Source organism: Cydia strobilella, chromosome 17 (genome assembly GCF_947568885.1).
Source record: "Cydia strobilella chromosome 17, ilCydStro3.1, whole genome shotgun sequence".
NCBI classification, from domain to species: Eukaryota; Metazoa; Arthropoda; class Insecta; order Lepidoptera; family Tortricidae; genus Cydia; species Cydia strobilella.
The window spans coordinates 14943561-14962865 of NC_086057.1; the positions used below are offsets into that span (position 1 = coordinate 14943561).

The window sequence follows — 19305 nt, forward strand, 5'->3', positions numbered from 1 at the left end:
AAATATGTACTTTATTTCCAAACATTATGGTTGAGAATTGTATCGTACGTTTCTCATAAAAATACATTGTTTAAATTTAAATTGTGTAATGTGATCCCTTGGAACGCGAGTCCGACTCGCACTTGGCCGGTTTTTTTTACATTGTAATATCGCTTACAAGTTTTTATTAAAATTAAATGACTTATATTGATTACCTTTTGTATTATTTATGAAAAGGTAATCACGGTCTATATCCCGGTCAATATAAGTAGTGAAACTAACCGTGAATCATTCAAAGCTAAAATTTAATGCTCAATTAGGTAAGGATGACTCACGCTAGTCCGGGCCGGGCCGGGGGCCGAGGCGTCAGACATATCATTTTCTATGACGGCTGATCACGTGGTGCTTTCCATAGAAAAGTTCCGGAAGTTCCGGCCCGGCCCCGGCCCGGCCCCGGCCCGGCCCCGGCCCGGCCCCGGCCCGGTCTAGCGTGAGTCATCCTTAATCGTCAATTCGTCACAAAACTGACAGTGATTAACTTTTCTTAAAAACTCACTAATAAGTACCAAAGATAGATATAACTCCGTAATAGATGGATACAGTCTAAGGAAAAAACGTGCCTCGAAAATCAAGAAAATTTGATTCTCGTTCAGAGGGCCCTACTAGCTTTGGCCTACTGTCGTATAGATGGCGTTGACGGTTTCGTTTGTTATTTAACAATTTTAACGCATATCAGTGAAAGAACATGGGTCAAAATCATAAAAATAATTAATGCAAATAAAAAAAATCATTTATCCATATTTAAATACATTTTATCGTATTTTTATAAATCTTCATTTTTAGTTTAAAGTGTGTCGACAGATGGCAGTGAATTTACTGGGGTTACAAAATTTACTATGACAGTACCGCTCTAGTATAAGTTACTCTATGTTAGTACTAAGTATAATGTTACATTTTTGGCCTTAACGATGTTTTCTTTCAAAGAACATCTTAGGTTTCCATGGATGAAATAGGTATATTTTATTTACCTAAGCTAATTGTTCTAGACGTCGGAAGGTAAGACAGCTATTATATGCATATAATAAAGTTTAGTTATCTCGATATAATTAAATATAGGTACATTAAATACAGATATTTAATTAAAATCAGTATCTTAACTTCCTATTTTTTTTCCCCGTGCCGCCATTCAGAAATATCTTCCAGGGAACACTTATATTATAACAATAACTATATATCTATAAGAAATTTCAGATTTATTGCTGTCATTTTGTATTATAATTAGCGCCACTAGCACCATCCCACTAACCCGGGATTAAACGGTAAAACCGCTTTAATCCAGTGCCATATTGTACTGTTACCAGTACAATATGACACTGGAATGGTTACCCATAGTAACTTCAGGTTTAACCGGTTAACCCCGGGTTTGTGAAATGGTGCAAGTGGCCCTTATAGTCGTGCAAGTTGTAGAACGTTGCCTAAAAGTTGTAAAAATTCTAGAAAATTTCATGAAAATTTCTCAATTTTGGAAACTTTCCAACGGCACATCAGTAATACCAAAGATAGATATAACTCCGTAATAGATGGATACAGTCTAAGGAAAAACGGTGCCTCGAAAATCATGAAAATTTGATTCCCGATCAGATGGCGCCACTAGCTTTGGCCTATTCTCGTATAGAGGGCGTTGACGGTCTCGTTTGTTATTTATAATTTTAACGCATATCAGTGAAAGAACATGGGTCAAAATCATATAAAAATAAGTAATGCAACTAATAAAATCATTTATCCAGATTTAAATACATTTTAACGTATTTTTATAAATCTTAATTTTTAGTTTTAACGTATGTCGATAGATGGCAGTGAATTTACAGTGGTTACAAAATTTACTATGACAGTACCGTTCTATCTTATTATATCCTCTTTGGTAATACTATAGGGCATAGACAGTAGACAGACACACCGACGCCCGTATTAAAATTATACCCCTTGCTTACACTGTTTGTATTAGCAGTTATAGTACTGGTTAGTCTGGTTATAATTATATTGCTAACCATGAGTGGTTCCAACTTCGGTTCAGTTCAGTATACCGCCGCCCCCGAAGCCGGTATGACGCACCGGCGCCGCGCCTTTATTTACATTTTTGATTAACTAAACTAACTGAACCGTCACGTGTTATGTTCACGCTCGTAACTAGGTGAGTGGCTGAATGTGCTCGTCGAAATTCGAAAATTAAAAAGTTTGTGGCGGTTTTTGAAATTGGAATGTTGTGGGTTAGGTTAAGGTTGGTGCACATTGGTGGAACGTTTCGCAGATTTGATTTGGCAGTGACGGGATTGTGAGGTTGGGTCTAAAGTGAGATTTCAACCCTAATGGAAAGTAAAGCCTGACCAGTAATATATGATCATTGTCAAGAGGGCGCTGTTTATTCTCATGTATAGGGTGACAGTTCAGTATAGTATGAAAAAATTAGTTCTAATGAAATTCCGCAACATGGCGCGTTATATTCCTGGTCAGGCTTTATCTAGTTAGTTATTTAGAAATTAAACTGACATGACATGTTTCACTAGCAGGCTTAACCCGCGTGGTAGACCAGTATTTTGGACAGTCATTTCAAATCCCTCACCCACCCTAGTGGGTAGATTTTCAAAAACAAAGTACCTAACATACTTGATATCCTTTAGCAGGGATTCAGCTTTCATCAGAACCAGTTCAGTAACTAGGTGCCTAGGTAGGTGCTTAGGTGCAGTAACAGTTCCGCCGTACCTACATATATCATAATTATAATTTTGACAGACACGCAGATGAGTTCAATGTTCAGTCTCGGTGAGGTGAATCATAGCAAGTTTAAACCATAGAGATAACTATATTTGTTTAAAGTAATGGGTACTTTACTCGTGGATACAAAACTTATTTAAAATACATATTTGAATAAACAAAAAAAAGGTACCGTTTATAAAACACCCTGAATAAGTAAATAAATATGTAGATACTTAGGTACAGTATAAGTTGAACATTTTATTTGATATCGAAAATAGTTCTAGATTTACGACGATTCGGAAAAATGGTTTAGGTATTATATGTACTGAATTCGACTTAATGAGGGCTAACGCGTATGAATTCGCCGCTAGGGGCACTAGTGTAGATGGTGGTCTTTTCCATAGTTCGAAATGTGAAATGTCACTTGTCTCTTCAATGACTTCCTAATTCATTCCTAAATTTAAAGGAGTTGAAAGGAGCAACTGTGCAAAATGAAATTCCATCATCATCATTTGCCGTAAATCCACCTTTTAGTCGTGTACACCACGGACTAAATATGTACTTTATTTCCAAACATTATGGTTGAGAATTGTATCGTACGTTTCTCATAAAAATACATTGTTTAAATTGTGTAATGTGATCCCTTGGAACGCGAGTCCGACTCGCACTTGGCCGGTTTTTTTTACATTGTAATATCGCTTACAAGTTTTTATTAAAATTAAATGACTTATATTGATTACCTTTTGTATTATTTATGAAAAGGTAATCACGGTCTATATCCCGGTCAATATAAGTAGTGAAACTAACCGTGAATCATTCAAAGCTAAAATTTAATGCTCAATTAGGTAAGGATGACTCACGCTAGTCCGGGCCGGGCCGGGGGCCGAGGCGTCAGACATATAATTTTCTATGACGGCTGATCACGTGGTGCTTTCCATAGAAAAGTTCCGGAAGTTCCGGCCCGGCCCCGGCCCGGCCCCGGCCCGGCCCCGGCCCGGTCTAGCGTGAGTCATCCTTAATCGTCAATTCGTCACAAAACTGACAGTGATTAACTTTTCTTAAAAACTCACTAATAAGTACCAAAGATAGATATAACTCCGTAATAGATGGATACAGTCTAAGGAAAAAACGTGCCTCGAAAATCAAGAAAATTTGATTCTCGTTCAGAGGGCGCTACTAGCTTTGGCCTACTGTCGTATAGATGGCGTTGACGGTTTCGTTTGTTATTTAACAATTTTAACGCATATCAGTGAAAGAACATGGGTCAAAATCATAAAAATAATTAATGCAAATAAAAAAAATCATTTATCCATATTTAAATACATTTTATCGTATTTTTATAAATCTTCATTTTTAGTTTAGTGTGTCGACAGATGGCAGTGAATTTACTGGGGTTACAAAATTTACTATGACAGTACCGCTCTAGTATAAGTTACTCTATGTTAGTACTAAGTATAATGTTACATTTTTGGCCTTAACGATGTTTTCTTTCAAAGAACATCTTAGGTTTCCATGGATGAAATAGGTATATTTTATTTACCTAAGCTAATTGTTCTAGACGTCGGAAGGTAAGACAGCTATTATATGCATATAATAAAGTTTAGTTATCTCGATATAATTAAATATAGGTACATTAAATACAGATATTTAATTAAAATCAGTATCTTAACTTCCTATTTTTTTTCCCCGTGCCGCCATTCAGAAATATCTTCCAGGGAACACTTATATTATAACAATAACTATATATCTATAAGAAATTTCAGATTTATTGCTGTCATTTTGTATTATAATTAGCGCCACTAGCACCATCCCACTAACCCGGGATTAAACGGTAAAACCGCTTTAATCCAGTGCCATATTGTACTGTTACCAGTACAATATGACACTGGAATGGTTACCCATAGTAACTTCAGGTTTAACCGGTTAACCCCGGGTTTGTGAAATGGTGCAAGTGGCCCTTATAGTCGTGCAAGTTGTAGAACGTTGCCTAAAAGTTGTAAAAATTCTAGAAAATTTCATGAAAATTTCTCAATTTTGGAAACTTTCCAACGGCACATCAGTAATACCAAAGATAGATATAACTCCGTAATAGATGGATACAGTCTAAGGAAAAACGGTGCCTCGAAAATCATGAAAATTTGATTCCCGATCAGATGGCGCCACTAGCTTTGGCCTATTCTCGTATAGAGGGCGTTGACGGTCTCGTTTGTTATTTATAATTTTAACGCATATCAGTGAAAGAACATGGGTCAAAATCATATAAAAATAAGTAATGCAACTAATAAAATCATTTATCCAGATTTAAATACATTTTAACGTATTTTTATAAATCTTAATTTTTAGTTTTAACGTATGTCGATAGATGGCAGTGAATTTACAGTGGTTACAAAATTTACTATGACAGTACCGCTCTATCTTATTATATCCTCTTTGGTAATACTATAGGGCATAGACAGTAGACAGACACACCGACGCCCGTATTAAAATTATACCCCTTGCTTACACTGTTTGTATTAGCAGTTATAGTACTGGTTAGTCTGGTTATAATTATATTGCTAACCATGAGTGGTTCCAACTTCGGTTCAGTTCAGTATACCGCCGCCCCCGAAGCCGGTATGACGCACCGGCGCCGCGCCTTTATTTACATTTTTGATTAACTAAACTAACTGAACCGTCACGTGTTATGTTCACGCTCGTAACTAGGTGAGTGGCTGAATGTGCTCGTCGAAATTCGAAGATTAAAAAGTTTGTGGCGGTTTTTGAAATTGGAATGTTGTGGGTTAGGTTAAGGTTGGTGCACATTGGTGGAACGTTTCGCAGATTTGATTTGGCAGTGACGGGATTGTGAGGTTGGGTCTAAAGTGAGATTTCAACTCTAATGGAAAGTAAAGCCTGACCAGTAATATATGATCATTGTCAAGAGGGCGCTGTTTATTCTCATGTATAGGGTGACAGTTCAGTATAGTATGAAAAAATTAGTTCTAATGAAATTCCGCAACATGGCGCGTTATATTCCTGGTCAGGCTTTATCTAGTTAGTTATTTAGAAATCAAACTGACATGACATGTTTCACTAGCAGGCTTAACCCGCGTGGTAGACCAGTATTTTGGACAGTCATTTCAAATCCCTCACCCACCCTAGTGGGTAGATTTTCAAAAACAAAGTACCTAACATACTTGATATCCTTTAGCAGGGATTCAGCTTTCATCAGAACCAGTTCAGTAACTAGGTGCCTAGGTAGGTGCTTAGGTGCAGTAACAGTTCCGCCGTACCTACATATATCATAATTATAATTTTGACAGACACGCAGATGAGTTCAATGTTCAGTCTCGGTGAGGTGAATCATAGCAAGTTTAAACCATAGAGATAACTATATTTGTTTAAAGTAATGGGTACTTTACTCGTGGATACAAAACTTATTTAAAATACATATTTGAATAAACAAAAAAAAGGTACCGTTTATAAAACACCCTGAATAAGTAAATAAATATGTAGATACTTAGGTACAGTATAAGTTGAACATTTTATTTGATATCGAAAATAGTTCTAGATTTACGACGATTCGGAAAAATGGTTTAGGTATTATATGTACAGAATTCGACTTAATGAGGGCTAACGCGTATGAATTCGCCGCTAGGGGCGCTAGTGTAGATGGTGGTCTTTTCCATAGTTCGAAATGTGAAATGTCACTTGTCTCTTCAATGACTGACAGCTGTTCTATAGTCTTTTGGACCACCATCAACAGAGGCGCCAACTGGTGAGCAGAAAAACGATAGTCCTAATTTAACAGTGTGTACAGTGCCTTATCGTGACACTTAGATTAGGGCGCATTATTTAAATTTAGAACGGTTTAATTGAGCTATATACGAGTGTTAGTGTTCGACGGGTTCGTTATTATTATAGGCGGTGGGTACCTGTGATTTCGTCTGCGTAGGGCAGGTGCGTTAGTTTTCGTCCACTTGAAGAAATTTGAATATAAACCTATCTACATTGCTGCACAAATTTGGACTTATTGCAATCCTGCATGTGTAAACAATATATCTATCTACTCAAAAATGATATTTCGCAAGTAACAAATTAAAAATCAAATATATCATTTGCTAATCTGTCAAGTGGACAAAAATTACAGCATGGACTGAAACTAATAGCGCAATTACCCTATAATGGCGATTTGGGTGCGAAAACCTAACCTAGGGTAGGGCCTTCTCCGGAAGTCAAACTATCTCCATATCAAATGTCAAATCTGTGTGTGTCTAATTTCTGCTCTAATCAGTAAAACCAGTGAATTGAACACGTGATTTTTGATCAGCACACACATTATGAAAGGTCAAGAGGGATGACGTACGTGGCCGTGACAGACAGACATATTGCTATTCTCAATCAATTATGGACCCGGGTATGTCCTTAAACTACGTCCAAAAGAGAGGTATGGGCACTGTGAATGACATCTCGCTTTGTGTGGTAGGGCACAGGACAGCGGATGTCATTCCAGATCTAGAGCAGAGCCCAACTGGGGAGGTACCTCCACCTTACAGAAAACCGCAGCCAAATAACACTAGACCCTACTAATAGTGTTGTGTTCCTGCCGGTGAGTAAGGTTGCCAGAGCTCGAGGGAGAGGAGTGTTAGGGTCGGCAACGCGCATGTAACTCCTCTGGAGTTGCAGGCGTACATAGGCTATGGAGACTGCTTAACATCAGGCGGGCCGTATGCTTGTTTGCCACCGACGTAGTATAAAAAAATATATATAATCGATTAGCGACCCGCCCCGGGTAGTTCAACTAATTTACACAAAACCTTCACAAATTATACACACCACAACCACTCTACCTATTAAAAAGAACGCATCAAAATCCGTTGCGTAGTTTTAAAGATCTAAGCATACATAGGGACAGACATACAGACAGCGGAAAGCGACTTTGTTTTATACTATGTAGTGACAATAATAATGTTAAGACATCTGGCGCCAATTGTCATCAGTTCAAGGTCAAATGATAACATAACAGACAAAGCATACTAATTTTATTTATTGTTGGAGACGTAATTAACGAATGATAACATTGATGACTATAAATAGGTATAATTTATTTGCCTATTATAATCGCCGTCAGATATATCGAAACAGCCGAGGTGCACAAAACTATCTAAGCACGCACTCTAGCGTCTTGAAAATGAGGGCTACCGTTTTTGTGCTCACCAGTTGGCGCCACTGTAGATGTAGGTCCAGTAAAACATGAGAAGAACAAATCTCAAAATTCTTCTATGCTTAAAGGCTTATTTTTATAAAAATCAATGCGTTCTAAATATACACAAAGGTATTTTAACGTCTGAATGTGCCATTTTTTTCAACCTGTTTAATTTTGCATATATTTTAGTTGGCACATTTTTTAAACCACTAACATTTATTGAGCTATATCTATTATTGTTTACCATGATTAATCAAAGATGGACAAAGATATACCACAATTATGAATAAGGAGTGAAAATTCCCGATAAAAAAGCTTGAAACCCCCAAAACTTCTATTATGCATTTGACATTTTGAAATCCATCTACACTAGCGCCCCTAGCGACGAAATTAAACGCGGTAGCCCTCATAGAGGCGTGTTCAGATATATCTGATGGCGATTGTACAGTCGCCAGCAGATATATCGGAGCGGCCGAGGTGCTCACAAATATCTGAACACGCCTCTATTGTCAACGCGTTAAAGTGCGTGTTCAGATATTATTGATTACCTCGGCAGCTCCGATATATCTGATGGCGACTGTACAAGCTATTCGCAGAACTCGTTTCTCTTCTGCTTTATACGTAGAAATTGTTTTATGTATTCTTATGCAAATTGCATGATGTCACGCACGTGCGAATGCCATTATAGAAAAACACCTACCTTTTGTCGCTAAAGTCTACTATTAGATCCATGCATGATTTTTTTTAATTTTTCTAATCGTTATTTATATCGTTTTAACACCGGAAAAAATAAAAATACTTTTGTAAACAAACCTTCACATTATTTTATTAAAAAATATTTAAAATGTAGAAAAAATTTGAGCGGTTGAAACGCTCATAATTTTTTTCGAATTCGACAGCGTGATGACGTCACACGTTGGACGGTCCAACTGACGTTTGCTAATGACATTTATGTGAACTAATCTGTCTAACGCGTGACGTCACGTGAAGTTTCGCGCGTTTCGCTTACTAGCTTTTGCGCGGGCAAATTTTTGTACTTTGAATTATTAAGCAATTAAATGATAATTTAATAACGGAAATGCATGTGTAACATGATATAACGGTAACAAACATCCGAATAAAAAATATTTCGTTCTTTCAAATATAAGCTTCATGCATTAAGCTAATTCAGACAAAAATGTAACATGCTATCGGCCCAATTCGAACAATTACGATGTCACACCGATACGATACCGATCTGACAGTGTCAAAAGTGACATTTCTTCAAATAAAAACGTCACTTTCAAAGAATTTCTAAGTCTAGTTACTATTGGAACTTATGGGAACCCTTCCACAGGGCTCGGACCTGGGTGATCTAGCCTAATATGTACATGATACTAGATCACCCATGTTATGTTTTATTTCTTTTTTAGGTATTAGTTTTAGTTTTGTAGGTAGTTTAGTTACTATTTATACTTAATAGTTTTTATATTCAACTAAGAAAACAAATGATCATCGGTACGGTACCAATTGAGCAAGTGGAGAGTGTTAAATAGTGTAAATAGTAGATCAAACAAAAACCTACAAATAATAATACCTACCTATAATTTTTGTTGACACTACGAAATGCTCCTTGAATATCCAGTATCAAATTATAAATTATGCACTTTTACAAATTCAGAAAGAAACTAAACTGTATTACAATAGAACACCTTATGTGTGAATGTCACGCCCTCGCCAGACAAAGAATGAAGGACTTTGGAACAGGCTACCTGGTACCAAAGGAATTCAAAAAGCTACCCATAAGGTCCATCATCCGGCATATGGAGATGGTGGGGAAGGCTCTTGAGTAGCGGACGGATCTTTCCTAGGGGGTAACTGCACAAAAGATCCCTATGGGTCGAAGTGTATCCGTAAGGGCCCCCGAAACTATAAGATAAGATAAGATAAACTGTATTTAACAAGTACTTGTTATTAATAAGACAACAACCATAGCGTGATAACTGATAATGCAGATATAACACTAATCAAATGTGCAACATCCGTGACAATTAAAATAATCTCACTGATGATTTTTGAAATAATAGAAAAAGGCTAGACGTGATCAGACAAGCCAACTGAGTCTATCTTGATATTAATTAAAATTAATAATTACTACTAACACGTTGCATAATTTTCCTATTGTAATAATATGGGCCAAGGACATACCTACAGCAATGACGTAATGATTCAATAATCGTCATAATGGGATAGGCTCGGCCTTGACCGCTTTCGACTTAAATATGTTGTCCAAAATCTAAATTTTTGGATATTCTGCTCTAAAAAATTATATTATTCGAATATTAATATTATAAATTATAAGGCAGATGCCTGGCACAGTTTTAGGACTACTAACTTATTAGTACAATAAATACTGTACTGACTTTTTAGTATTGAACAGTAAAGTTAAGCAGAACCTTCCCTTCAAATTACTAACCATTGGACTGAACAACGATTAACTGGGTACCTATATACATTTTTATATGTTGTTGTCCAGGGGAAACTGATTTATTAAAGGAAATGTTGTATCACGTCCTATTAACATGCTTCGATAACTACCACATACATGTATGTTGGGTAAATTTAAATAGCCAGTTACCCAGAGAAACGTAAACATGGCAACGAGTGCTAAGAAAAAGTTGATTCACCAAACTACTTAAATGAGTATAAAACGTTCTTTTGTTTCAGACCTCATTCACCTGAACCATATGAAATAAGTCATATTCTGACTGTGAATCTTTAGAAAATGGTAGACGATCATGAAACGAGTAAAGAGAATAGTAACCCAGTAGTAAAGAACATGGACGCAATCGAAGCTGCAGCTGATTTGGATGAGAAGAAAGATCTTGACAAAATAAACTCAATTAAATCAAACGGGCATGACTTAGCGGCTCAATACACTAAAGCTGGTGACGAGTCACCAGTAGATCGGGTGAAATTCTTTGGGATAGAAGATGACAGCATCTGTTCCGATGAGTCTAGTGAAGAAGAAAAGCTCCCACCAATTCCAGATGGTGGATGGGGCTGGGTAGTTGTAATCTCTGCGTTTCTAGTCGCTGCCTGTGCCGATGGCTTGGCATTTTCTTTTGGTTTACTTCACGAAGAATTTACTTCCTTCTTCGAAACCACGCAATCAAAAACATCTTTGATTGGAAGCTTGTTTATAGCTACTCCGTTGTTAGCTGGACCAATTATGAGCGCTTTAGTGGACCGATATGGCTGCAGAATAATGACTATGCTGGCTGGAGTCCTTTCAACGGTTGGATTCCTTCTGGCTTCAGTGAGCAATTCTGTTGAAGTACTCTGTCTAACTTTCGGTTTTCTGAGTGGCTTAGCTATGGGCATTTTATACGTAACTTCTGTCGTCTCAGTAGCGTTCTGGTTCGACAAGAGAAGAAACTTGGCGGTATCTTTAGCTTCGTGCGGGATAGGATTCGGCACATTGTTATACTCACCGATGACGAATTATTTTTTATATTTATATGATTGGAGAAATACTATAGTGTTGTTAGCTGGCACTTTGTTAAACATGTGTGTTTGCGGAGCTCTGATGAGAAACCCTGAATGGTTGGAGATTAAAATGAAGCGTGAGAGGAAGGAGAGGAAATTATCAAGGTCAAAATCAGGAAGATCGTCCAGTAATAGCTCTGTGGGCTCTATCGGAGGAGAGTCGGTATTCTTAACTGCTGAAGAGATTAGAGACTTGATGAAGAGTGGAAAGAGCCCGGAATACATTCTGTCGACATTGGCTACCACTATAGCAGAGGCTGAACAATTAGAAGCGACTACTCAAATGAACGCGGATCAGGCATTCCAAAGAAGGATGCATTCAGCGATTCATCTACCTACATTCGTACAACAGAACGAAAAGGTGCCAGCTGAAGTAATTGAAAAACTGATGACCAATAAGCGTTTGTACAACATAATACTCCAAAACTATCCAGATGTATTGACAAGAAGAAAATCAGAAGTCAATATTGCTATAGAAGCTCCGACAGATGTTAAAAACGAACCAGCTCAACTGCCAGTAACTATCAAAGTCAAGAAACCTAAGCATGAATCGGAAACTAAGAAATCTGAAGAGAAAATAAATGAAGAAAATAAGGCTGAAGAAAAAGTGGGAACAAGTAGCGCTCTAACAGCGAGTAATCTTAAATTATTACAAGATAAGTCTAAGCCCAAACCTCATACTCACCATACGCATGCATCACACAATATGCCGCAAACTAACTGGTTTTCGAGACAAATATCCACGGATCATCATTATCTAAGAGAAATGCATCTGACCAGAAATACCTTGATGCATAGAGGTGCCATGCTCAATATACCGAGATATAAGCTTCGGGCATCTTCTCTTCCTGATATTTATCGCAATTCGATGTGGTCTCTTGCATCTGAATCGGATGATGAAATGGTAAGCTATTCAAGTTTCAACTAACATCTTTTAATTACTAAAACGTTTCTCCATATAATATTTCATAAAGTTCATAACACATGACAAGAGCACGAAATAAGTAATACAAGAAGAGTTTAGATCCGATTTGAAGGACCATAAATAAAAAATGCATTTAGTAATAGAATAGCACATTGTTTTGAGCAACCTATCGTGTGCTACTGTGTCTGCAAATTTCTCATGTTTCTGTAGGGATGTTATCACTGTTTATATCTTTACAGATGGTTTCACCTTTTACGTTTTTACACAGCCGGTGTGAACTTTTATGTTTTCGCAGATGTGGTATGATCGTTTCTTCGAGACCATGAAGTCCATGTTCGACTTCCGCATGTTCACCGAGTTCCACTTCCTGATGTTCAACCTGGCCTCCCTCATCCTCTCCGTGTGGTTCATCGTGCCGTACTTCTTCCTGAAGTCCTATATGACGGATAGCGGCGTTGAGGGCGGTGCTCTGATGATTAGTATCATTGGGGTCGCTAGCAGCATCGGGATTGTAAGTAGATTTATTTATTTAATAATAGCATTTCATTATAAATTGTTAAGCTATGTCACATTGTTGCGTCTAGTGCCTAATTCGTATGTTTAACCTTGGAGATCTAAATATATCAGTAAAAAAGATAAAAAAAAACATATATTGCGAATATGAGTAGGTAAGCAAAGAATATAATGTAATGTCATTATTGTCAGTATATGAGTATATGTAGGATATAATTAAGTGTGGAACAATTATTATTTGTTAAAATTATTCATGGCATCGACTTTATTTCTGTGGTTGCCGTTGCATGATTGGTTAACTTTTATAGCAAAGAAAATCGTAGATTATGATTATTCTAAGACACACACTTCAAAAAATCTCTCGGTAAAAATCTTTCGGTAATTTTTTTTTTACTTTAATTTGTCGTCGTTTCGCCACATGCCACATACGACCTCATAAAATAAGATAACGCAAAAGCAAATTCATTACAGATTTGAGTTTGGGAAGCAAGTAAGCACCTCATTTTTAGATTTTATTGTTTAACGATGCGTCACCTTAAGAAGCCTGGATTTTTTAATTTTTGTTCGAGAACTATTTTTTTTGTACGACTTAGTAATACCGTGATAACGTCCATTTCTAAGAGCTGATTATTTTTCCCAGGTTGTCCTCGGCTGGGCAGGCGACCAGCCCTGGATCAACGTGACCAAGACCTACGCAATCTGCCTCATTATCTGCGGTCTCTCCGTCGCCGCCTACCCTCCCTTCATCAAGAACTTCTGGGCCCTGACCGTTATCTCGGCAATCTTCGGGCTGTCGTTCGCCAGCTCCTACTCGTACACGCCCGCCATACTGATGGAGCTGATGCCGATCGATCATTTCACTGTGGCTTATGGGTTGATTCTGTTGAGTCAGGGAATCGGACATCTTGTGGGGCCGCCTATTGGAGGTTCGTTTAATTTATTCTTGTTTTAATATATCCTTTGTACTATAAAAATAAGTTCAAAACGTGATTACTTAAAGCGCCCTTAAAAGTAATAAGTAAGTAATAAGGCGCCCGGCAATAGAGCGCACACAGCGCTCCCCTTTCATTATGGGGCTAGCCCGACTTTATCAGTGTGGGAACGTTGAAGGCGTCTGACAATATAGCGTGTGCAGCGTGCCCCTTATTTTGTTAGTGTAAGAGCGCCGAAGGCGTCCGGCATTAGAGCGCGCACAGCGCGCCTCTTATGTGGGACTTAGCCCTGCTTGGTCAGTATGAAGACGTTAAAGATAATCGATGAACCTTCTCAGTAAACAGTGTAGTGAATAATAACAATATCTATTATAAAACGTTACATTTCTACGACGTAATAGTTTATGCATCAAGTGTCGTCATTCAAATTTAATAATGCGTTTACCCTTTAAGGATGACTCACGTTAGACCGGGCCGTGTCCGGGCCGGAGCTTCCGGCGCTTACTTTTCTATGACATGACAGGTGATCACGTAATGCTTTCCATAGAAAACGAAGCGCCGGAAGCTCCGGCCCGGACACGGCCCGGTCTAACGTGAGTCATCTCGGCAATCTTCGGGCTGTCGTTCGCCAGCTCCTACTCGTACACGCCCGCCATACTGATGGAGCTGATGCCGATCGATCATTTCACTGTGGCATATGGGTTGATTCTGTTGAGTCAGGGAATCGGACATCTTGTGGGGCCGCCTATTGGAGGTTCGTTTAATTTATTCTTGTTTTAATATATCCTTTGTACTATAAAAATAAGTTCAAAACGTGATTACTTAAAGCGCCCTTAAAAGTAATAAGTAAGTAATAAGGCGCCCGGCAATAGAGCGCACACAGCGCTCCCCTTTCATTATGGGGCTAGCCCGACTTTATCAGTGTGGGAACGTTGAAGGCGTCTGACAATATAGCGTGTGCAGCGTGCCCCTTATTTTGTTAGTGTAAGAGCGCCGAAGGCGTCCGGCATTAGAGCGCGCACAGCGCGCCTCTTATGTGGGACTTAGCCCTGCTTGGTCAGTATGAAGACGTTAAAGATAATCGATGAACCTTCTCAGTAAACAGTGTAGTGAATAATAACAATATCTATTATAAAACGTTACATTTCTACGACGTAATAGTTTATGCATCAAGTGTCGTCATTCAAATTTAATAATGCGTTTACCCTTTAAGGATGACTCACGTTAGACCGGGCCGTGTCCGGGCCGGAGCTTCCGGCGCTTACTTTTCTATGACATGACAGGTGATCATGTAATGCTTTCCATAGAAAACGAAGCGCCGGAAGCTCCGGCCCGGACACGGCCCGGTCTAACGTGAGTCATCCTTTATAGAACATATATTGTATTACCGTAACAATAAGAAATTAATATAAGTAAACGGGCTCTTGTCATTTTGTTATCGTTGCTATAAATATAACGATACCTTCTGAAGCTTTTATATTATATTCGTATTTTAAAACGTGTTTAACAGTTGTTGATCTCGGCTGTTGTCTGCTACTTAACAATAAAGTCACCGGACATCCGTTATATCTAACCATACTTAAAATTAGTGTTAGATAATACCGTACTTAAAATTAATCTAGCGGACTCTATTATTATTACTATACAGAAACCATACCAAACAATGAAATTGTCGCAATCACAACGTGTACCATGCGACCCAAACGTCGTAAGCGCCGTAAAAAATCATGGCGCTTACGCGTTTAGGTCGCGAGATTCACGCTCCGCTTCTATGGTTTGATGCCAAAACTACATCGACTTATGGCGCAAAATACTTGTTCTCTGTACCGGTTCTATACGTTAGTAATAACAGTTCATTGGGACTCCGAGCTTTTCATGCTATAGGGCGTTCTAGGGTCTGCCATCGCATCTTGTGTCCTGAATGTCCTGAATCGAAAACATAAACATGTACATTGCCAAAGCAAGTGCTACCATCTACCGTTCTCGTACGTTTTCTTGTGCATAGTAGGTTCTGCCATCTTGTGGGCTACATCGGAAGCATAAACTTCACGTTTACGCCTCGCGGCAAAAATCTGACGGCTCCTATACCTCATGCACACTCCGTATAATTTATTAAGAAAACGTGCATCACTTCACTAGATATGTAATTTTAATATTGTCTTCGGTTACCGCGATAGTTACTCATGAAATAAAACTATGAAAACGGATTATATCGCGTATATTGAATTTACTATTTTTTTATTTTTTTATTTTTTATCGCGTATATTGATATATCTTTACTTGAAAAATAATTATAGTGTATAACTAGCCTTATGAACCGATTTTGCATGTACAACCAGCCTTAAAGTTTGTAGTCTATGATTGTTCATTATTTTAGTATGTGGGTATTTTTGCACTTTGTAATTTTTCCTCAGTCACCCGTTGACCACGAACGCTGTAAAGAGTTCGAAACTTCGGGGATGTATTATAAATTCAATATACGCGATATAATCCGTTTTCATAGTTTTATTTCATGTAATTTTAAATCAAAAGTTTTAATGAGCTCCAAAATTAAAGCAAGTAAAATAAAATACTAACATTTACAATAAACTACGAGTAAACACAACAACGCAAATAATAATATCGGCCTTCCAGTCTCATTAATTATAAATAATGGACAACCATTTATAGTTAATCCCAGGGGAAAAATAATGTTTACAACATCATAAGTAGGCCAGGAAATGAATGCCCAAAAAAAGTTATAGAGGGAAATGCTTGGAACACAATTTTTGACTTCGTAGCTTTGTATGGACTAGTTAGGGGGTGAACATATCAAAAGTCCCCGACCGTAACCATGATGCTCAGCGCTCAGCTATATCATTATCTTCTTAATGTGACAGACAAAGACTAAAATAATATATACGTAACAAGACTAAAATACAAAAAAAACGGACAAGTGCGAGTCGGACTCGCCCACCGAGGGTTCGGTACTTTTTAGTATTTTTTGTTATAGCGGCAACAGAAATACATAATCTGTGAAAATTTTTATTGTCTAGCTGTCACGGTTCATGAGATACAGCCTGGGACAGACAGACAGACGGACAGACGGACAGCGGAGTCTTAGTAGGTCCGGATCCAGATGCGGATAATTTCATACATTTCGGGTCCGGATTGCAAACCCTAGTAGCAGGCGGCTCTTTAATTACAAGAATTGCATATTTTTTATACTTTTTATGATTTCTAGCATATGAAAATCATAAAATAGTTATTTACGATACAAAAGTGCGGAAAAGAGGAAATTCGAAACGAGTGGCGATAAATTAAAACACGACCGCAGGGAGTGTTTTAAATCGACACGAGTTGCGAATTACGTATTCGCACGTGTATCGTACAACGTTTTACAGTACTTATGGCCCTTTAAACTTTCGACTTATGCACGAAAAGTGCTCATTCTAGCACTAGTGCGAAAAAGTAGCATTATATGTACTGTAATAGTTATTTACGATACAAGTGCGGAAAAGAGGAAATTCGAAACGAGTGGCGATAAATTAAAACACGACCGCAGGGAATGTTTTAAATCGACACGAGTTGCGAATTACCTATTCGCACGTGTATCGTACAACGTTTTACAGTACTTATGGCCCTTTAAACTTTCGACATATGCACGAAAAGTGCTCTTTACGCACTAGTGCGAGAAAGTAGCACCATATGTACTGTAAAATATTATAATTGTTCCAGGAATGCTCTACGACGTGACGGGAACCTGGGACTTGACGTTCTACATCGGTGGCCTCTGGCTGGTCATCTCCGGTGTGTGCGTAGGCGTCATCGCGTACACGAAAGACTTGCGTATGTGTGGCAGCGCCCCGCTGCTGAAGGAAGCTGAGGAGAAGAGCGAGTGCGGTGTTGATGTGTGATCGAGATAGACATTCGCTAAGTCTTGTAAAAAAGTTTAGTTTAGTATGGTTTAGTCAAAGATAGATATAACTCCGTAATAGATGGATACAGTCTAAGGAAAAAACGTGCCTCGAAAATCAAGAAAATTTGAGTCTCGTTCAGAGGGCGCTACTAGTTTTGGCCTACAGTCGTATAGATGGCGTTGACGGTTTCGTTTGTTATTTAACAATTTTAACGCATATCAGTGAAAGAACATGGGTCAAAATCATAAAAATAGTTAATGCAAATAAAAAAAATCAATTATCTATATTTAAATACATTCTATCGTATTTTTATAAATCTTCATTTTTAGTTTTAAAGTGTGTCGACAGATGGCAGTGAATTTACTGGGGTTACAAAATTTACTATGACAGTACCGCTCTAGTATAAGTTACTCTATGGTTTAGTTTAGTAGCTATTACAAATTTTACCAAATGAAATTACACAACTCCGGTTATTATGTAAAATAAATCTCATATTTAATTAAGCATAACAATTTATTGAAATATTTTTATTTGTATTCGATTTTAGATGTTTTTACAAAATGTATATTGTAGGTATAACATTATGTATCACGTACAAAGTAATAGATAATTAATTATTTGTATTGATCTGTTTAACTGTGTATTATATAGGTATAGAAAAAAAAATATGCATACAACTATTTTACTCAAACATAAGTCGGTAATGAGTACCTATATAACAATATGTATGTACTTATTACCTATATTATATGTGATACCTACTCCTACTCCTACCTACTCCGGCCTACTCATCTACTAGGTACTCATATAAATAGGTACTACGACTGCCATTGTTATATTAAGCCATTTTTAATAAATCAATATTTTTTAAATCAACTTTTTATTAAGGGGATCCCATGCCCCAATGACCTTCGATTTGAATCCCTTAGTTTTCTAATGTTCTTTGTAGCTTATCATATTAACAGCAACGGATTTTAGCAATATAATATCCCATATTTACTTCAAAGTTCATTGTTTTCGAAATATTTGGCATCAAAGTTGAACAATTTTAGGCTAAAAAACTGGTTTTCTGGCCATAACTTTTGTGTTAATTAGTTTAAAATCAAAACCTTAGACAAATTTTTAGAGACGTCTAAGACGAACCCAAATATGTAGATTTCGTATAAGTAAGATCTTTCACAGCAATCGAGATACGAAAAAAGTGTTTTTTTAGACAATGTTTAAAACAATCATAAATAAATAAGTATTCATTTTTTTTACAATCCGGTAGACAATAATGGAGATAAAAGATTGAAGAACCGATAGCTGCTTGTCTTATAATTCTATATGTAGTGCAAAAGTAAGAGATACGATTCAAAACTTGTCAAAACACTATGAAAACCTCAGGTAGCCCCTTAAATACCTTCCAAGAGAATCCAATACGGGCGATAAATTTAAACTATACAGAATTTGTGCCATTTTCAACCAAAAGGGTACTTATTGTCGCTTGTCAGTAAGGCGCTATTTCCATATAGCTTCAATTAGAAATCAACCTTATCAACAAGCGACAATGTGGTACCTTTTGTTTGAAAATGTCACATTTATCCGTAT

At 37.5% G+C, this 19305-nt stretch overlaps 1 protein-coding gene across 1 annotated transcript; it reads left to right on the top strand.

Annotated features, from left to right (window-relative positions):
- Positions 1 to 5297: 5297 nt before the first annotated feature.
- On the top strand, positions 5298 to 18366 carry LOC134748923 (uncharacterized). Its single transcript, XM_063683795.1, has 5 exons — positions 5298 to 5436; positions 10625 to 12350; positions 12667 to 12882; positions 13525 to 13810; positions 17534 to 18366. Exons 2-5 carry the CDS (start codon positions 10683 to 10685, stop codon positions 17710 to 17712), a joined length of 2349 nt encoding a protein of 782 aa, XP_063539865.1. The 5' UTR covers positions 5298 to 5436; positions 10625 to 10682; the 3' UTR covers positions 17713 to 18366.
- Positions 18367 to 19305: the final 939 nt, after the last annotated feature.

Coding starts and splice junctions, on each gene's coding strand:
- LOC134748923 (XM_063683795.1), top strand. CDS start 10,683: ATGGTAGACGATCATGAAACGAGTAAAGAGAATAGTAACCCAGTAGTA. Junction 12,351..12,666: donor CTGAATCGGATGATGAAATG/GTAAGCTATTCA, acceptor ATGTTTTCGCAG/ATGTGGTATGATCGTTTCTT. Junction 13,811..17,533: donor TGTGGGGCCGCCTATTGGAG/GTTCGTTTAATT, acceptor TAATTGTTCCAG/GAATGCTCTACGACGTGACG.